Source organism: Coturnix japonica, chromosome 7, assembly GCF_001577835.2.
Source record: "Coturnix japonica isolate 7356 chromosome 7, Coturnix japonica 2.1, whole genome shotgun sequence".
In the NCBI taxonomy this organism is placed as follows: domain Eukaryota; kingdom Metazoa; phylum Chordata; class Aves; order Galliformes; family Phasianidae; genus Coturnix; species Coturnix japonica.
The window spans coordinates 4,677,082-4,698,693 of NC_029522.1; the positions used below are offsets into that span (position 1 = coordinate 4,677,082).

The 21,612-nt window shown below is 38.3% G+C and overlaps 1 protein-coding gene across 2 annotated transcripts in view; it reads left to right on the forward strand.

The window, feature by feature from the left end:
- GULP1 (GULP PTB domain containing engulfment adaptor 1) overlaps positions 1 to 21,612 on the forward strand; it is a 179,676-nt gene that overhangs the window by 2,560 nt on the left and 155,504 nt on the right. The window contains exon 1 of one of the 2 annotated variants that reach the window (XM_015867841.2): positions 12,347 to 12,459. The exons of the other annotated variant lie outside the window; for it this stretch is intronic. Within the exon in view, the coding sequence (XP_015723327.1) occupies positions 12,412 to 12,459 (48 nt within the window). The 5' untranslated portion in view covers positions 12,347 to 12,411. Of the gene's footprint in view, positions 1 to 12,346; positions 12,460 to 21,612 lie in introns of those variants that run through there. 2 annotated transcript variants of the gene reach the window in all.

Sequence of the window (21,612 nt, forward strand, 5' to 3'; positions counted from 1 at the left end):
CTTAGCAATGCGTTGTGGTTAGGGAGCAGCTCAGGCTGTATTTCATGCTAATCAGCTCTTGAGACCAAGTATCTCAAATTAATCATTTAATGGACCAGTTGCGTAAGAATATACTAATTGTGCACCAAGAGATATTTTCCCCATCCCCTTTTTAGCATTACTACAATCTGATTTTGGGAAGGATAAGCACCTTTACAGGATCGGATTGTTGGCTGGATAAGAACAAACACTGCTATCATTGTTACAGCGTGCAGAGCCGCTTTACCGCTACTTAAATCCTGTTTTGCAGTTCTCTTGCCCTGTATGTATATGTATAGATGTCTTTCATCGAGAAAGAGTTGCTCATGTCCTTGTTCCTGATATGTATCAGTCTACTCAAGGTGCAGATCCTTGTTCCTCCATGCAGGCAGTCTCACCAACCAATCCTCAGTGCTTCACAGAACGTGTCCCATGACTGATGTGCATATCTAAAACTAAGAACAATTTGCAGCAAGTGCTGTCTCTGTACCATTTCTTTTGTGTATTGAGGACTCAGTCAGGTTTTTACCTTTTCCGTGAGCACTGCAAGTACTCCAAATATGATTGTGAACAGATCTTGTGTGTTAAGAATTATTCCTACCGAGGCTGCAACTCCACCCAATCTAATAAGCAGAAGGTCACCTGAAATGCCTCACCTTGCCTTAAGATTTCGAAACCTGTTATGCTAAATTGAACATGAAGAGCAAGAGGTAATGTTATTTCATAAATTTTTCTCCAGCATTTCAGTAGGGAATTTATCCAGCTGGAAACTCATCTTCTGCTGGTTTAAGCAGATGCTCTAATCACAGAGCTAAGAGGGTACTTTGGATTATTATAATTTCTGCAGGTTGAAATAGCTTACTTTGAGGGAGTTTAATTGCATATTATGCTGGGAAAGAATGTATAAGTTTGCAGTTTAGTGATGCAGCTGCTTCTGTAGAAGAGTCATGACATGAGTTACCAACAGGTATGTAAGCAGAATGCTGTATGCTTTCACTGGAGCAGGAAGCAGAATTCAGGCTTCATGATGCCCATGGTTTCTGGCAGCTTGCTTGATAAGGAGGCAAACAAGCAGCAGAAAGCTCTTTAGAGTGAGATACTGTATTGCTTGAACTTTTGCAAAATTATATTCTACTTTCAAAGCCAGGCACTGAGAAGTACTGTTTCTTGAGCCTGGCTTACTCAGCTTAGTAGTACTGTATGTGCTGCTCACTTTTTTGGTACTGTTTGTGTTTTAAGTTGGACTCTGAGCTGTTCAGGTTTTGTTGTCAGAACAGAGCTGGGTTTTTTGTTAGTTTGTGGTTTATTTGTCTTTTTGTTTGTTTGTTTTCTTTGTTTTCCTCTTCTTTCCCTGTGCAACCAAGTGGTTTTCCTATCATTTTGTTAGTGATAACTGGTTAACACTATTGTTGTGCATGAGTGTGTGCAGGCTGGTAAGCAGTTCTCTCCCTGATGCAGATACTGCAACTGGCTCTATCTTTTTTCAGCTCTGGAACTCAGAGGTTGCTAATTTGTCATCCTTGCATTTATTTATACTGTTGCTACAACTGCAGGGTGACTGTATCCAGTAAATATGAATGCAGTGTGACCTGAATGCAGAACTGTCAGGGAAATGCATTGGGCATTCTGGTTATTCTTGTGATATAGGAAGGTCCTGTCTCATGCAAGTGAAGAATACTTCTGTTTTAAAAACTGTGTGATATTCAGAAGTGTCCTCTGGTTGTTTAGAGCACGCTGTATTGCTGTAGAGGTGTGGGGCATGCAGATATTCCAGTGTCTGGCAGTAGCTTTGGATCAAGGAGCCTAGTTTCCAGGGGTATTTGTGTCTCTTCTAATCTCAAAAGTAACATGGAGACTTTAGAACTACGTTCCAATTCCTGCATGTTATTGTTAGATAAAATCAAGTAGTATTTGTGGACTGTTGGACTCTCTGGAATTGTTCAAGATCTTTAGTGTGTCTTTTTTGTTCTGTTCTCTGGCTGTTCCAATTTTAATATGGGCAATCTTGAACAAAGATAAGAGGCAGTGGCAACGTGGTGTGCTAAAGGCAACCTGAAGTGCTGCCCTTTATGACTGTTTAACAAGCCATCCTATTTTCAGTTTTGTCCTTTTAAATGAAGGTTCTAAATCTCAAGCTCTTGCTAGGGAAATGCATCACTGGGAACTTAAACACTGCGCTTGAACCAAGTACTGTTGGTTGCTCTGAAGTTGTAGCAGTAAATGCAAAGTCCGGAGCTGTGTTTCACCTACCTGTAAGGCTGGTGCTGTGGGTTGGTGCAGCACCACCCCTTCTGCCCTTCTTGTAAGGCCTGAGGGAGCTGGCAGACCCCAGGTTGGGCCAGGTGCTGTTTCCTGGCTTCCAGCTCCTTCTGTGAGCAACTCATTTCTATTGCTATCTATTTGTGATCTGCTGTCCTGCTGGACCAGGCCTTTTCCTGTGTGTCACTTAATGGGAATCTGAGTAGGTTTTTTTCTGTGGTCCTTATACAGAAGTTGTCTTGAACCAAGGTTGTTTTCTTAATCTATTGTGAAATCTTCTGGAAGGAAGATCAGAAGTGAGGTAATGAGCCTAGATAAGGGACTGTGCTCCCTATAAATAATAGTTTTTCCTGTGATTGCATCTCTAAATGTCCTTTTAAGAAGCAGTCATCTTTGCATGCCAATTATGTTAGGAGTTACTTTAAAAAGTTTGGTGTGTCCTCAAACATTTTTCCTAATTGTTGTCAGGAGCATCTTCCCAAAGTGTTGCTGTGCAGACATGTGCTGTCTCTAATGCTTTCTTCCTACATGCTGTGTTGGCAGCTGTGTGCATTCAAAGATTGTGAGTCAGGTCCCATAACAGAAGATCAAAAAATAGTCTTGAAAACATGACAGGCCTTTACTTGGGCGTTGTTGAATGTTTATTATTTATTTTTTTCCTTTCTTTCCTGTTTTTTCTTTTTTTCTTCAGAAACTCTTACTGAATTTAAACAGGTTGTGTTGTGTTGTTTTTTTTTTTTTTTAAATTATTTTTGTTTCTATCTTTAATACAAGCCTGATTTCAGGCCAAGTCTTCAAGAAAAACATGTCTTGCAAGGCTTACACAACAGTCATGAATGATAGTAGCATTGTATCTGACAAGGATATTTGTAGCTAAACAATGAAAGTATGTCAAAATATTTCATTGTTACTGCTGTTTATATTCAGGCATAGCACAGCTCACAGCTGATGGTTCTATCTGCTTGTACACATAGAGAAATGAAGCGGATTCATTGCTAGAGATGAAGATCCCGGCTGATAGTGTTTTGTTTTCTTCTGCTTGCCACCTTGTAAGGTGATAGCATGGACATGGTGTTCGTTTGCAAAGCTGTGGAAAACTAAAGTTATTAATAAATGGTTGTTTCACGTTGATATGTTACAAACAAGTGTGTTTATGATGGCTTACAGGAGTCATTTTAGAGTAGTTGCATTTAAAACATTGCGGATAAGGAACCCCAACAAAACAGTAAGTAATGAGAAGTGAAGTGGGTATGTTACTTTACTTGGGTCAGAAAATAGTAGCAATGTGTCCACTGTGTGTAGGCAGCAGAAAGTATTTAGAGAGTCTAACCCCCACCTCTGTGCCCCTTAATCTATTTCACATGTGTAAGCTTTCAAGTAGTGTGTACTGCAGATTTGTAAACACAAAGGTCTTTAACATCTGAGTTTAGGGTGATCTGGCTTGTGATTCTGAAAGCTTAAAAACTGCAGTGCTAATTTTGTAAGCTGGGTGTTGTATTAATTTTCACTTTATCCTGTTGCACAAATAGGCTTAAGATCGAAGAAATACTTTTCCAGCACATTTTCTAGCTGGAGCTGATACTAATTCTATTATCTTTCTGTACCATGCAGTAATTGTACTTAATTGTTTGCTTTTTTTAACCCTACATTTTTTTTGTGCAGTCTGTTGTACAGGTAGGATAACAGGCATCACATGGGCAGGACCTTTTCACAGCTGGGAAAGCAAAACATAAAAAAAACCAAGTAATATTATTACACGGTCACTTAAATATGTTGGAATTCTCATTAAAGTACTTGATATTCATATAATGCAGTGTGCCTCTCCTAAATTCAGACTATCCCAGCTTTTCGAAGGCATTTTAGTGCTTTTGGAGTCCAGGAGAACTCACCTAAATGCATTCCCATGTATCAAACGGGTTCTGCAGCCTCCCTTTGGCACGGAGTGATGGGAGCTCCATTTCTGGCATGGTCCCCACAGGTACAGCAGCACACTTCTGGAGAAAACAGCTAGGCTGAAGGGCTCTGGGGGACTTTGCATTCCTAACTTCAATTCTATCCAGCTCTGTCACTTTCTGTGCTGTAAGATAGCAGAAACTTACATAAAGATCAGAGCACTAAGGCAGGTTTTTTTTCCCTTCTGTAAGCTACTTGTTTTGTTTGAGAGGTGGGAGGAAAATAACCTGTTGAAAGACTGGAAATCATGAGGGAAGATAGATAGCGTGGTTTTAGCCCATTGTTAGGACACAGCCATAGGATGTGGTCACATGAACATAAAGGGAGGCAAACTAGGAGAAAGACAGAGGAAAGCCAATGTAACTTGAATGTTTTATAAACAGTCTGCTTATGTTACCTCTGCAACAAGTGGTTCTTTGAGGGGAGCAGATTTCCTTAATATCCAAGTTTTATTTATGTTCACGAGGCTTCTGGAAACTCCTGTGATACTTCAGTTCCTGTGGAAAGTGGAGTCATATTCTCCAAAATATGCTGTTTTGTTTTAATGGGACTTTGTGTACTTGTGTGTTGTTTTAAACCAGGATGGCCTGAGACAGCTCACAGCTACAGACGTGGCTCATCTGCAGGCATGGAAAATTGAGTTCAGATGCAATTTTCATAGGTGTAACGGTCATTTGTCAGGAAGTTCAAGCACAATTGACAGCGGTATTGATAGCTTCTCCTCAGGAAGTTCTAGTGCTTGCTTTGTTCTTATACTGAGTGGCAATACAAAAGTGATGTAGCTGCACAGAGGACAGGGATGCAATAAGGAACTGGGATATCTGTATCAGAGTGGGCAGGGTAGCGTGCTGTTATTCAGTAATGATCTTTAATTGTTTTCTTGTGAGTTCTGCCCAACTGCAGCAGGGAGTGTCAGCTTGTTACCTGCGGAAGGTGATGTAAAGCTGCCATGCTGGTGGGATTTTCTATTCTGTTCTTCAGACTTTCAGGGGGCAAAAGCAAAGGAGAGAGTGACTACCTATCATGTCAATCTATGCTACTGTAATAGTTAATATACCCAGCCATCTCTCTTAATTATTAAGAGTTTTGATATTTGAATGTTTTGTATTTGATGCCTTTCTCCAAAATTAACTACTGCCTTTCAATCTCTTCTATTTTCAAAATATGTTATAACTAGTGACATAAGTTCTAGGAATGCCCTTAGATTCCAAACATACTGTCGCTCTGGAGTGAAAACAATTTGCAGAGACTTATTTAAAGCCTTTGTGTGTGTGTGTGTTATTCCCAAGCTGTAACTAAATTGGTGAAAGGCTGACCTAAAACAAAATGATTTTTTGGTTGCACAGGAATGCACTTGTGATGTTTCTTTCTTTACATGATATTTCTTGTTGTGGTTTTTACTTCTGTGTTATTCTGTTTGTGGTCTAATTCCCGAATTTCATAAATAAAGATCTCTAAGTAATGAAATGTAATCATTGAGAAGTGATTGAAGTAGATGCAGCATCATCTGCTTAAATCACAGAATCACAGAATTGTAGGGGTTGGAAGTGACCTCTAGAGATCATCGAGTCCAACCCCCCTGCCAAAGCAGGCTCCCTATACCATGTCACACAGGTAGGTGTCCATGCTTACATCTTTGATACAAAGCTAGATGAAAAAATGACAGAATGCTGACAGAGATGACAGATGGTATTGTTCAGAGAAAGAAGTAATTTGGAAGTGCAAATAGACAAGAGCACTGATGAAGTAGGAAATGTATTAATTCTTACCCTGGGTAAGGTCATCAGTGAATATGGAGTAGAAATCTTATTACTATGGGGGTATTCTAACAACAGAAGTTTTTTTGGAAGCTTTCAATGGTTTGTGCGCTCTCTGTGTTCAAATCTCTTTTGTGGCAAGTGATTCAGTGTTTTTTAGGAATTTATTGAATTTGCATGAACCTTAACCCCTTTGAGGAGCTTGCTGATATTGAAGGAAACTGGCGTGCCAGAACTGTTGTTGTCAGCAGGATGGTCGGCATCTGATCTCTGAACATCCGGAGCGCTGAGGTGATGAGCCAGACTATCAATCTTTTATAAAAGATGTGGCAGTGATTCCTTTGTGGTCTCTCTTGATACCCTGTTTAGATACATCAACACGATAGGAGGCACAATCTTAAATTATAAAAAATAAGATCAAGCCCAAGTTAATTCTTTCAGTAATACTCACATGTTCAGAAAAACATCTTCATTTAAGAGTTGTGAAAGCTGACTCTTAAAACATCAGATAACCTTGTATTGTAGGAGTAAGACTGTCCAGCTCATTTTCTAAGCAAATGGTAATGTGTGAGCTCTCTCAGAGCTTCCACTTCATGGTGAAACTTTCAGGTTTCAATGAGATGTACCCAAGTCTGTTGCTTTTAGCTGACTTAACTATGGATGTTTGAAAACAATTTGTTTTACCTGTAGTATTCATTTCATTACTGTTTTGGCTTCACTGTCACAGAGCTGTTGCAAGAGTGTATTACAGAATTGCTACTTTTTAATTAAAGATTTTATTTAGTTGCTTATTGAGCTGTCTGGAGGGTCCTTCTGCTTATCTTCTCTGGGATGTTTCAATATGGAAGTAGTGGGCCTAATCTAAACTTTTTTGCCTTGCTTTCTAACTTAAGTGTTAGTGTCCAGATGAACACCAAGTTCTTTTCCTCAGGCTCTTCTGCATATTGTGTGCACCAGAAGGGTGTTTCCATCCATTGCTGATATTGTTGGCCCTGCTCTGCTTATCAAAACTGAAATTTGCATGTTAGTGGGAGTTCTTCCTTTTGCTTTCAGTGGAGGCAGGTGAGAATATCTTTTGCTACTGAGTTCATCTTTCTAGATTTGAAGAAAGTATGGAAGCTGCTCATATTCTGATGATTTAAGGGTATTGCACTTCAGCTTTATTCTAATTATTCCTGGCAGATGTTCTGAGTGTTTAAAATCTTGTGGCTTCTGAGGAATGCCTACTTGAGATTTTTATCCTCCTTCCCAGTCTGGAGTTGTTTCCTCTGTATCATTGTTATGATTGGAATCTAGGAACTTTCTGAGCAGTGAGTCAGAAAGAAAATAAACAAGAGCCAGGCGAGCAAAAGGAAAGGAATTGGATATTAAATGTTGTTTAAATACTTTCTGCTGTGGAGTATAGGTATAAATTCCTTCCTTTCTGTGTACACCTTCTGCTTCTTTTTCATTTGTCCTTCTGCTCGTATTACCCTCATGCTTCCCAAAAGTTGGTGTGGATGCTGCCGTTGCATCTTCCTCAGACCAGTATGTGGCAAGTACTTAGGTCTTTCAGAAAAGCCTGAAGGAAGAGGTTTTAACTGTGATGAATTTGTTTTGTAAAATATTCAAAGCAATAAATACGCGTATAGTTGTAAATGTTTGTGTTTCCACATTAGTCCCAAATGCTTCCCATTCATTTACCATTAATGTGACTGTATCTGATTTTCAGCTTGGGATTGTAGTTTGTTTGTTTGTTTGTTTGTTTTTAGCATGGTAACTAAGAGATGGTTTAAAACAAATGAAGAAATGTACAATTAAGTATTTAGCAGAAGAAAAAACAAGACATTCTTAAGGTTAGTGGAATATGATTGAGATGTATGATGTTACGGTATCATACAACATGCTCGTGTCTTCTCAAACCATGAGATCATCTCTTGGTGTTTAATCTGGATCCATTCCTTTTGGTGGTTTTCTGTAAGTTTCTTCTGCTGAATAAAGTTCAGAGATTGCTAAGCCTGTCAGCAAGGGAAAAATGTCTTAAGGACTGAAGAATATGCCTGTACGTCAAAGAACAAAATGAAATGCTCAAGACAGTTCTAGGGAAGCATAAAAAAACCGAAAGAGGTGGTTTGCTGGGGCTGCTCTGAGTGTTTTGAATTTATGCTGGTGAATTTTGTCAGATGTTCTTAAAAAGCATTTGTGTGTCAAGTGTCAACAGTTTCTTGTGTTTGCTGGGAGGCATCTGTGTTTCTGGGTCACTTGATTCTACTTAGTTATGTATGGTCTAATTTCTTGAATTTTTTTATTTTTTATTTTTTTTACCCCAGCAGTAGTATCTGGCTGTATAATGTGTTCAGCCTGTTATTGGAAACTGTGCCACAAATTGAAGTCCTACCCAGTGCTGGTGTAAGGAGGAACGAGTGAAGTCTATTTCTCTTCTGCTGACAGATTTCTTTTGAATCTTGCCATGCCTTAGTGGATATGTAAAACTTGCCTTTTGCTGTTTGTATAGAAACACTTCACAGGGTCAGGTCTTTTGGAGATGTGGATATCTCCCCAGACATATTTTATAGCACATCTGGATAAGTCAGCTTATTTTAGATTTTCTCTCAGCCTCACACAGCATGCAAGGATGAATGGCAGAGGGAGGGTTCTGCACTAGGTGTCTTGTCACTCACCTGGCAATGTGTTAGTACTTCCTTTTCTGTATGAGAAAATATATAGCTACTAGGAAATCCAATATTTGTATATGGCTAAGTAATAGTTAAAGTGGAAGAACTGCGTTGTGAGTAATGCTGATTATATTGTTGGTTTTGTTATGGATGTGTAAATTCTGTTTGTATCTGAGCTTTAATTTTTTTTTTTTTTCAGACCGTGTAATTCTGTAAGTAGACTAAGACAACAGCAATGCTGCTAACTTGGTGGTTCAAGGCTTTACCTGTTGCCAGCTTCTATCCTGGATGCCTTTCTTTGGGTCTTGGCTCTGGCGTGTATTACATTGCAGTGGGAACTGGGCCAAGCAGAACCAAGCTCTTGGAAGAGCAGGGCAATTTGCAGGCATTCAATTGGTTTGTGATGTACTGTATAAGGCAAGGAAATTGCTTTTTGTTTTAGAACCTGTTTAATGTGCTAAGCTGAAAGCCCTCCTTGCTGCATTTGGGATTTGTTCACTGCTTCTGAGGAGTTTTATCAGTGATCTCCAGTGTGATCAGAGCAGACTAAGGCAAGTTAACAGTCTGCCTATTCCTCACTGCTTGATGTTTTATGTTCCTCGGGGCATGTCCACTTTAACAAGTGAAGATAGACAGTGCTGTACAGTGGGAAAACAAATCTGCTTACACCCAGTTTATTCAGCTTTGTCTTGAATTCAGGTTACTAGGCATTTGTATTAGGAAAGTTGGTTTGTTTTCCTGCAGAGCTCCATCAGAAATACAGAAAAGCATTTTCTACTGCTCTCCTACTTTTTCAAAATGAAGTTGCATTGATTTCTGAATACAACTGAGCACTTATTTTATGCATTAGAGAACCCTAGGAAAAAAAAAAAGTAGAAGTTGATGATTATCTTTACTTTACTTTTTAGAACTTTATTGACATAGTGTATATCACAGTGAGTAAGCATTGTAGATCCACTGATCTTTTCATGGTAAATAACTGTGAATATCTTGGTGTAATCTTTTCGATTTCATCATGTCAGCCATCAGGCCATTTGTTGTGTAGACTGACTTTCATGGCAAAGAAAAGTGTATTTCGTCAATGCTTCTATTCTATCAGTAGTCTTACGTTCATTATCTGTGTGATTACATACCTGTACTTCTTCACCAGAACTAGTAACAAGTGCCTCAGGTTCATTTCACGTGTTGGTAAGAGATTACTGAAAGCTTAAATTTAAGATAGCTGTTTCACACTGTGCAATTAGAATTAGTTGAATACTGATCTTTTTGGAGAACTGAAGCTGATCCTCTTTTTATTACTGTTTAATGGATCATTCCAGACTGAATAGTGTCATATTGTAGTCTATTACCTTGTTGAACAGATTCATGGGCTGGTAGCTTTTCAGGCCATAGCGAATGCTGGTATGATTCTGGCTTGCATGGGGGCTTGTGGCTGTGGTGACTGGCTCAATCAATAAAACATGGTGTATCTGAAGATTTGGTTTTGCCTTCAAAGCTTCTCTGTTCTAAGTTCTATCATAATGTAGAACACAGCATGCTAGTGCTTAACTGCCCCTCGGGGTAACTCTGACACTGGATGCTATTGCTGATGCTTGGGTAGAGAAGGATTCTGATGCTTTTGGATCTGATTGATTCTTAAAAACAAAGGAACACAAGTTAAATTTGTGATTTTCAGACTAATCTCTAGTGGTATTGGACTAAAACAGAGTAGTCACTTGTTTTTTTCCCCCCATCTTTTGCCTCCCTCCCTGACAAAAAATTTGGGACTTTCACTCCTTTTTTTATATGTTTGACATGGATATGAAGAGTGGCCTGCTGATTGTTAGTGACAGAGGCACCTGTAATAAGATATCTACTGAAAATCCTGTTGCCCTGCTCTTAAAAATTCATCCATTTAGCTCCGTCGTAATGCCTAGCAGGCACTTTATTTTGGAGTGCTTTTATTGGTAAACAACATTGCAAAATTTCTTACTGTTCCTTATCATACTCATACAGTTCACTCCATCTTTTCTATTACGTATTATTTGTTTTCTATTTGTACCACATACCATCTCATTCTCTTGTATTGAGTTTTTTCATTTTAGCCCTTTTCAGGCTGTTTCTTCACTAGATGGAAGTGTTAACTTATAATTCACTGTGTTGCAGCAGAATTGGTGTGATGTATAAAGTATATTTAAGGGATATATACTCCTCTTTTTTAAAAATATCAAATTATATCAAGTGTTCCAGATTTGTGATGTGCATGACTAAATCAAGTTATGTCCATTTTTTCCTTTGGGAATTTTCAATGTATTGTTTTGAAGATATGTTACTTACTTCATGTGCTCCTAGAATTTGCAGTTAATTTTTTCTTGTGTTTTTCCTTCCGAAAACTTTATCGCTTTGAAACCACCAGCTATGTTTGGTTTGGTTCTTCTTTCTTATCAAGGAAAAGCTTATGGTGTCATTGGGGCTTTTTCAGCTACAGCTTCTGTAGTGCTCTTTGTTCAGCGGTCTCCTGGATGACCCTTTTCTCTGTGTGCCCAAGATCCAGACTTGTCAGATTTTCTTCTTTTATTTTTTAATTATGTTGTGTTTTGATAGTTTGCTTCCTATTAATTGCAACAAAAACTGATGGACTTGGAAATCTTGTGTGTTGTCCTGGCTATCTGTTCTCCCCTTAAGAGCAGCTATGTAGCAGTGCATACCAAGAGACTATAAAGGTAATTATTCCATGAAAGAATTTTAGGTTCATTCTTTTACCAGTGAACTTCCCAGGGTCATTTCATCAGATGTTTTGTTGGTTTTTGTTGGGTAGCTCTTCTATATATTTCTTCTGTTTCTTCCAGTTCTTTGCTCGTGCATTTTATTATCTATGCTTGGAGGGATTTTTTTCCTTGTTTATTTTTATCCTTTTTAATCAGGTGAGCCATTAACTTTTAGGGTCAGGTGTTTTAGTGGTCTATTTGGTTCCCTTTATTCCTCTGTCAACTGCATTCGTGTTAACCTTGGAAATGCACGATTCGGTCACTGATTTTTACAGTCACTTTTGCTATTTGCTGCAGCTCTGTATTTCTTTAATATTCTTTTCTTCTTTCATTGAAACTTTATGGTTATGTCTCTCTTTATCTCTTCATTCATTTACTGAAAGTAAGAGTATTTAATTTGTGCAAAAAAGAATTTGGAGGAGTATCAGCCACACTAGATTGTGTTATCTAGCTATGGTTCTTCAAGAGTAAAAAATGGTAAATGTGGCTGAAACAACACATTATATTCATGTCTGGCTCTTCTTGCACTTTCTTTAATAGAAATGCTGATGGTACATTGCCATTGCAGGTCAGACTCTGCAGTTTTAACCAGGAATACAGTTTTGATCTCTACCATCTTTCAAAAATATTCTTTTCCCATCACCACTCTGTTACTCTCTGCATCCTTTGATTTCTAAGTTGGTTTTTAAGGTCTGATGCAGAATGTATTTGATGAAATAAAATGTGCTAAAGCTTCTTGGGTTAAATATGATCCAGTGCTATCATCTGGATCACAAGGAAAGGCCAGTCCTGTTTGAAATTGTTTTCCCTTCATCTGCTGCATTGCAATGATGTAATGTAACAGGACACTTTTAACCTCCTGTGGTTTTTAATACTTAATGCGTTTTACAAAGGAGGCCTTTCCTATTATTGTTCCTTTGTCCTCTGTGATGAGAAATGCAAATGTCCTGCAGAAAACGCAGTGTGTTATTTTCACTGGAACACATTGCTTATTGCAGTAGATGAGTAGGACTGTGAAGATACATGTGTGGGAACATCACAAATTCCAGCAAGATATTCTGGACATTAAAGGTGAGTATCAGGTCGTATATGTTTAAGCGTGATTTTATTTCCATTTTTAATGCTGAAAGAGAAAACAACCATTGAAGTAAAAATAAATCTGGGGTATGAAATTCAGTATTATTGTAACTTTTTTTGTTAGTTTGTTTGTTTGATTTCCACTGCACTAATCCTTAATCAGCTGTACTTTAAAATAATAGTATGACACAATGAGTGAGACAATCAGCAGTTCAGTATCTTGGAGCTTTTCCAGTCTGAAAATACCCATTGAGTGCGGTGATAGTTGTGAAAGGAGAGTACTTAGAATGGTACAGAGCTGTGGGCTGCACTTTTAAAGAGTACGATGAAAGACCTCTTTGTGATCTAAGAAGGGTTTTCAAAGCATCCCTTGCCTAAATGTCCCTAATGAGCAGATTAGATGTTTCAGACTTGGAAATTGATGGCACAAAAACCAATGTTTTAAGGTTATTGATCTATGTCCATTTGGTTCATAGCTATTGATAAAACATGAGTTTAATTACTATTTCCAAATTCTAAGTATATTTTTCCAGTCTGTATGCTGACTGTATGGGAACTCACAGCTTGAACTGATTAATTAGCTGAGGCAAGTGTTGGGTCAGCTGCGGGAGCACAGGTGAGAGTAATCTAGCTGTGCTTTCGGAAGGGGTGGACTTCTACTTCACCTCCTCTGAGGCCTCATTTAAGGGCTGACCACCACTGAGGCAGCAGCTCTTGGAGATTGCTCCCCAGTGGAGACTGCCTCAGCTATCTGGTCCAGGCATCGACATTGGTGAGTTTTCTTTACTAATAACCTTTGACTATTTATCACCATCTTGGTCAATATCTTTATATTAGCCACCTTTAAACCATCCTCTGTTTTCACCTTTACAGCTGACTCTGTAGTTTTGATAAGGGCAGATTATACGATTTACTGTGGATGTGTACGCAAGGGCTTTTGTTTTCTTTTTTCCCCTGTTTTGGGATTGCTTTTGTTTTCAGAGAACATCCTTGTCCCCATTGACAAGGGATTCATGCCTGTGTGGCTGACCAGGAATGCTTGCCAGGAACCATGTTTTACTATATTTAGTGCACAGTGGCAGGGCTCTGCCCAGTATTCATTACTTTCCATGTGTGTTTGAGCTCAAAAAGGGGACTAGCTCTTTAACTATCTTGATTAAGGGTTGTACATAGCCAGTATGACTGTGCCTGAATCACTGTCAAAAACATTTCTAGTAATTTTTTTTATTTTTATTTTAGAGCTTATTTAGAGTGTCTGTGCTTAATACATTGCAATATTTCAACTTGATGTTGACTTGACAATTGATCACCTTGACCCTGGTGACTTATTAGAAATAGTTGTTCCTGTGACAAATTGTCTGTTTCAGTCACATCGCTTGGATAAGCCCAAAGGAGCGAAGAACACTGAGAATCCTTTTCTTAGCAGTCTACGTGCTAATTCTGGTACTGACACCAAGTAGTTTGTCCTATTGAAAAGCCTCAAACATCCATAAGGAAAAGGGTTGTTTTTGTAAATTCAGAATTTATGATTTTATTCTATAACATCCAGAAATAGTTGTATTTTCATGCAAAGCAGCAAATATGTTATCTTCCGTAGTAGACAACAACAAACAGGCTTAGAGAATTCTTAGATGATTTTGCTTTGATACAGGAGCTGCTTCTGCTAAGATGAACTAGAGCAGTTAGCAGTTTCACAAAGGTGGGTGGCTGTGCATAGTTTTGTATGCAAATCTGTTGATCACAGCCTGAACCTCTGATTAACCACCTGAGGCAAGCACCTGAGTCAGCTGTGGGAGCACAGGTGAAGGTAATTCAGCTGTGCTACCAGAAGGGGAGGATTTGGCTCTGCCTCTCCCAGATCTCATTTCAGAGCTTACTGCCACCAAGGCAGGGTCTCTTTCTCTAGAGTTGGCTGCTGCGTGGAGTTTATGGAGAACGTTCAACGCTGATGAGCATTTTCCTTTTATAATGGGTTGTCTTTCTATCATGATAATCTTTCATATGAATAATTTGTTTAACCTCTGTTTACTTATTGACTGTGTAATTGTGTAACTGCACAGGTGTGCACCTTCTGGAGGTTTTGATTTGCAAAGTAACAAAGCCAATGTTGTTTTGGAGTCATATTTAAAATAATAGTAATAATTTCTTTTGTATTCTTTATTTGTAGCCATAGACCTGAGACTTGAGCTGAAATTATTAGTTGTGAGTCTGTGCCAAGCTTTTAATATTTTATTTGGTACTTAGTCTCATGTGTCTATTTTTAGTAGTAGTTGCTGAACCCTTATGCTCACTGAGCAGTGTGTAACAGTGACAGCACTGGCTTGCTTAGTCACCTATGCTAGAGAAGGAGGAAAAAGTGAGAAACATGTTTATTTGCAATTTCTGCCGTTCTATTGAGAGTCTTGTAAATTAAGATAAAGTGTGCAACTGTGTGTTTGTGGGTATGAATGTACTTGTTGATCCAACATGTGCAAGAGTGCAGACAAATCTGAGCACGTCAGCTTCTGATTTGAGCTAACCATATGGCAGATGGCTTAATTCCAGAAATAGGGGTTGGTGTCTCTAGAGTTATCTTACCATGCTTCAAGTCACTCAGAGGAGGATTCACAGGAGGCTAAGTTCATGATATCAGTGCAGAGTTCCAGAGGTTGCACATGTCAGCTGGGTTTCAGTTATGATATCCATCACCAGTGGGATGCTGGAAGGCAACTTCTGGATATCTGTTTCCTGTAAGTAGTGTAAGTATTTATTGCTGCTGCTCTGTTTGTTCTTTGTAATTTTCTTACTGTAATGTCTGGCTGTTTCTACACCTCATTGTTAGCTCATGAGAGTACTCAGAATCTCTCTGTGAATTCCTGACAGGTACATCTGTTGTGTTAGGTTTTCTAGCATATGTGCCATAAGTTATTTGATGTAACATATGTTGAGAAGAGGCTGCTAGGTTCATTTTCTCATTTGCCAGGGGGCTGTGATTTTTAAGAAGCAAAGCTTTTGTATCTATGGAGAGCTGTGACTTAATGAAGGAGGTTGTCTGTGTAATACAGATGCTTGTTTTGGACTATTGCATAAGTATTAACTTGGAGATTTGATATGGCTTCTCCATATAAAAATAATAGCAGCTGAAATAATTTGGTTAAGGTGAATAAATTAAATTAGTTGCGTGTGCCAGATGGGCAGGAACTGTTGGCAGTCATAGAAATTTTGGGGGGTTTAAGAGAACAGAGGGGTGAGGGAGCTTCAGAGAGAATATGGGCACATCTCAACTAGCTGGTTTGTGATTTGCAGGCCCACAGCAGTACTGTTTTTAAGATCAAGTAATGAATTTAAGAACTCATTCAGAATGCAAACGTATCCTTAAAATATCTGCAATTGCTCAAGAGAAAGATTTAGCTTTTCTTACTCTATATGGCTTTTGTTATCAATGTAAATGATTGAGGAAAAATTGATACTAAAATGCCACTTGTCTACTTTGTGCACTGGTCTCTTGATGTTTGTTGCATTTGTTAAGTTCTTGATAAAATTGTGAGAGATTGTGTGTAAAAGCATTTGTACTGGTGTAACTTTAGAATTAACTTCTAACCTACAGTAAAGGTAAGAGTGACTGGAGAGGTTAAGCAAGAGTTGTTGAATCTGTTGCTTATGGAGCAGTAATGTATGGTTAGAGCATTAGTTGTCTTTTATAATATAGCTTCTCAGAGGAACTCTTTATCACTTCATTTGCAGCTTTCAAAAACTGCCTTTTCATTGACATGTGTGAGTGGGTCTTGTGATTGATTATACCCTTGTCATTCTGCAGTCATCTTAGAGTGAATCATACCTAATCCACAAAATCTAGAATAGATAATAATTTTAGTAACAAGTTTGCTGTACTAGCATTTGATTATATATGTGTGTATCATAAATGGAGGTTACTGAATGCAATTTCTGAGGTTTCCCTAACCACTTTCCACTTTAGAATCCTACTTAAAATTGCTTATTCAAGTGATATCTTATCATTTAACAGTGCATTACTCAAACTATGAACAAAAAAGAAAATAAACTTGTGAAAAGTATGTGAGTAGATTTGGTCCTTGTTGTAGAACTTTAAGTTGTCTGGTAAGTTGCAGTGAAGTCCTGCTGGGGAGCACTTGACATTTCTTACCAACCTTTCATTAGGGCTGTGCTATGTTGGAGTTGAGGGAATCTGCAGAGTTCATTTGTATAAACTAAGATTTCCTTCAGGTTTGTGTTATTGTCTTATATTTGTTATTGTGTTATAGTGTTATTGCAGAATGAATTGGGTGTTACAGCTGGGGGTTACTTATTTGCCTTTCTATTCTGTACTTAAGTGAAGTAGGTGGGCATGTGGTCAGAAAAGGGATAGAATGTAACTTGGATTAAGATTATAAAGCAAGGGACTGGAGGTGGATAGAGGTGAGTACTCGGACTGGAAGCTCATACTGGATCATGTGGCAAATTTGAGAGGAACAGAACAGTTCCACACAAAAGGCATATATGATCAGATGACATGTGAGGGGCTGGTGTTCATGGTGAAATTTGGATTTAGGGGAGGAAAAGATGGAAACTGTGATTGGAGATGACCACAACAGCTCCTTGATTCTTTTCTATGTCTCTTTTAGCAGTGAGGAGCAACAGGGCATCAGGATCATTGTGGTGCAAGAGGAACAAGTAGTTTGTACATAAAGTCTGGAGAACAAGCGTGAATTACATTGTAAGGGATTTGGGCATAAAGTGTTGGTCTTGCCTGTGATGGGAAGACAGAGCTTTTGTTCTTGAACTTAATCCCCTCTCAAGAGACTGAGATGGAACTTCATCCATCAAATGTGCTGGAGAATGTGGTTTTTCTCCCTTTTTCTGCCACTTGATGCTGGTCAAGTTGCTGTAGTAAGCTCTTAGTTAATGTTAAGAATACTTGAGCTCTTGGCTCTGACTTGCTGAAGTGCTGACACTTGTATTGTACCTGAAATCAAAGGCAGCTTCCTTTCAACATGAAGTACCTCACAGTTTGTGAATAACACCTCAGGGCTCAGACACACATTTCCTTGACAAAGAGTTTCAGTATTCTTGCCAGTTTACTGCACTTGCAGCAGCAAGTGTAATGTTCGAGTGTTCTCTATGGGTACAATACCAGTCCAGTCAGGTAGTCCTCTTCAATTCACTACTTAATTTACCAACTTTGGTAGTGTCTTAATTTGGTACCTCTTACTCTTCTGTCTGTTAAATGCTGAATTGCCACAGTGACTAAAGGCAAAATGAGGACAGAAGCTGTTATTTGAAATGCATTGCAGTTTGTGTAACAATGGGCTATTTTAGTGGAAGATACCCCAGTGCTTTCTTGTGGATTATTTCTTTGTTGTTCAGTCCCTGTGTAGTTATCTGTTGTTTAACATCATTGCTTCTCTAGTTAAAAGTATTGGTAAATACTGCACGTGTGAGAAATATGCAGAAGTACTTCTTAAATAAATGCAACATACGTTCCCATTTATAAACTACTGCTTAATACACCTGAGGGATTTGATGGTCATAGTGTTGCTATGGTAAACCTAGGGCTGTTTCCTTTTTTTTTTTTTTCTTTTTGGTTTATTTTCAATAGTTCAGGGAGATTTAAACAATATATTTTTGTTTTTATTTTTGTTGAACGATTGGTTTCTGGATCATCTGCTTCTTGTCTGATTTTTGTGACTAAATAGCTTATTGGAAAAATGTCATTGAACTCATCTCAGAGGAAAACCTGTGATGTTGCAGTTGGTCCTCTAATTGCTGTTATTATATGTGTTCTATAGAATTGTTCTTTTATGAGGCAGGGCAACAGAGCTCGTATGTTTTATTTAGAGGGGTGGAGAGGTGTGTGTGTGTGTGTGTGTGGGGGGGGGGAAGGGTAGTAAGGGAAAAGGATTGGCAGCTGATTCTAGTTTTCTGTCCAGTACGCAGTTTTACAAGACTGTGGGATATGGTTTTATCCAACTGTATCTGTTAAAATTAAGGACGCGGATTAAGTATGCAAATTTCTGCATGCTGCTCAGCATTAGCGGCTGCGTGGGTTAATGGTTAAGCTGGTAGATGATATCTGCTTTACTGATGTTTAAACTGATGTTGATGATGAGAACGGGTGTTAGGAAGAAATTAAGTGTGTTGTATAGCAGCAGTATTTAATTGTGGCCCGTTAAACAAATTAGAGATTGTAGTTTTTGGTAGGGTAGGCAGTCCTGACCCATACCAATATTACCAGTTCTTCCTTCAAAGAAACAGGAAGTGATTGTAATGATTGGTACTCAGTGTTTTAATCCTTCTATCTGTTTCAAAATAACATGCAGTGCTTAAATGCTGCCTTGCTGGTAGAATTTAGGTCTTTTAAGAGGCTGTTGCTGATGGTCAGTGATTCTGGTAGATATCAAAAGCTGAGTAGCTGTAAACAAGTGACTGCTTCACTGTCATCTCTTTTTTTGTGTTTTGAATAATGGAAGCTTCAAAACACAGATCAGCTGTTCTTTTGTCTCTTCACTATTTACATTCCAACTGGCAATGATATTAAGTTAATTTTTTTTTTTTTTCAACTTTGTGTATTCAACGTGTTCATGTTTTAGGATACTTTAAGCTTAGGCAAATCTGAAAATATAATTATACTGATGCTTAAGTAGTACTTGCTTTGTTTGGTTTTGAAATGTTTTGGCGTGTGTTTTCCCTGACTGAATGCATGACTAAAATGAGATGTACAGTCCCTTTGTCCGTCCTAGAAACACAGGCAGCTCTGTGGTAGAAGGCAGCTTGAAATGTCATGCACTTGTCCTGAAAATTCATTCCCTGATCAGTGTTGATAATAATCAGTAAAGAAATGCTACAATTATGAGTGATCTATGGATCTAAGTTATTTCAATGTGTGAGCTTTGAATTAAGCTGATTAAACACTCCAGTCTTTAACTATTACCATATACTTGGTCTGAATGTACAACTTAGCTCATTTGCAGGTCACCTCTGAACAGTACAGTAATTGCAGATTGATCTGTTTAAGTTATGGTTACAAAACGGAGCTTGTTTTCAAGCCTCTACAAATTAGAGGCAGTTTTCAGAAACTGTATGCATTTTCTTTTAGTAACGGTTACAATGCATGTGTAATGTGAGTAAAGACAAAAGAATTAATCAGCTATTTATGGTTGTATTCATCCTGAAGCTGAGACATGATTAGCAAATAAGTAATTGACAACGTTATGCCTTTGTATGATTTATGTTTTCTGGGTCTCAGAAATCTTTTTTTTTTTTTTTCCCTTTTCCTGGTGTTGGAAAAGATGAAGGACTTAACGTTGATGTTTTCCTCTAGTGACAGAGTGCTTAAGCCTGACTTCAGGGTGTAAACCCATGGGGCTGTGAATGCTGAGCATGTTTGTATGAAGTTCACAATGATATACAGTATTATCTGAATTCCTCAGCTGAAAGGAGTGGTTATCGTTTTTATTTTTATTATTTTTTTTCTTTCTTTTTTCTCGCACGTACTTGATTTCAGTTTCAAGTGATCTTCATATTGTGTTGCTTTTCTTTTTTTTTCTTCTTCATTACCCTAAGACATTATTTCAGTGATTTGTGTTAACAGCTCTTAAGAGCCCGTTAAATTCTTTGAAGAGCTGCAGTGGGCTGTGCCTCACAGAGTGCATACCTCTCTAGTATTTTTTACATGCATTCCTTCCTGGGAAATTAATTGGTTCTTGGCACCGCTGCACTTTTCATTTTCAGGTTTAAATGGAAGGATCAACTGTACTACAAATCACTTCTTTGTTGATTTGACCAAATATTTGGCAAGATAAATCTGCTGTTCAAGCATTGGTACTGTATGCAATCAAGAGATTAAGGTTTTGAAGCCATTTTCTTGTGTCAAACTCTTCTTCTAAGCTTGTGTTTTTTAGATTTTCTGATAGATACCTTTCAGGTGAGATGGGAGATAAGTGGGAAGAGATTAATTTAAAAAAAACCTCTTTTCTTGCCTACTGTAGAGTTCACAGAATACCTACACCCAATGATAGCACTGTGCTTGCTAACTTAAATGGATAATCAGTTAGGTTGTTTACTGTGTAGTGACAGGGCGAGTTTGAGTTATGCATCTGCTTGTTTATTCCTGGGTCAGAAATGAGGCGGTATGTTTTGTGTGTTTTGCTCAGGTGGAATTTTCCAAACACTCAGCAGTGCTTCCAGATTTTCTTCTCTATTTTCTCAATCTTCTGCACTGTGCAGCTGTTGACTTTGTGACAGTAGAAGCTGCAGCTACACTGAAGTAGGAAAAAACGTGTGTTTTAAGATTTTAGTACTTAGTAATATAATGGTTTTAGTGAACCTGGAAGTGTTTGTTATCTATATAAATTTGTATTGGATTATCTAGTGGCAAAAACCACACAAGTTCAGTATTGAAGTGTGTGCTGCCCCTAACAAATATGACACAACAGGAGGAATGCTGGTGAGCAGGGAAGGATTACTTTTTGTGAATCTGTCATTTGCTCAGGGTCAGGTGCATATGGCTGACTTGTTCATAATTACCAGGGTGCATGTGGAGTTCTTAGCTTGTTGATTGCTTTGGTACCACTTGTAGCCTTTGAATAGAAATGTGGTTCTTTTTAAATTATGATGTGATTGATGGGAGTAGTGATACTGCAGTGAAGACTTGCGATTTGTCGCACATGTGTTTTGCCATCTGAATGCTTTCCTTTGTCACTTTAGAACTGAAATGGCAATAATTAGGAAATATTAAAAAACAAAAATGATCCTTGTCCTAGGCTGATGTGTGTAAGACTTTAGGCTTGTGTCAACTGTTGTTACTCATTTAGAATTGTTTTCTATTGTGTTTTCTTCCATGCTTTTACATACAGCATATTTTATCTGTTGCTTTACTTTTATTTCACAGCTACTCCTTACCACATTAGATCACAGAATGTACAATTATAGTTGTCGGGGTGTTACATAACATTAAATCTATTTATTCAGAATGACTTTGTCATTATTCTTGGAGGCAGAAGAGAAATCTGGCTGGTTTGCTATGATGGTTTCCTGTGTAGGTGAAGGACTCTGAATTTCTGTTGCATTTGTTCAGCTTGTGTCATATCCATTGTGGTTTTTGAGGGAGTTGGGTTTGTTCAGCCTGGAGAAGAGAAGGTTGCGGGGTGACCT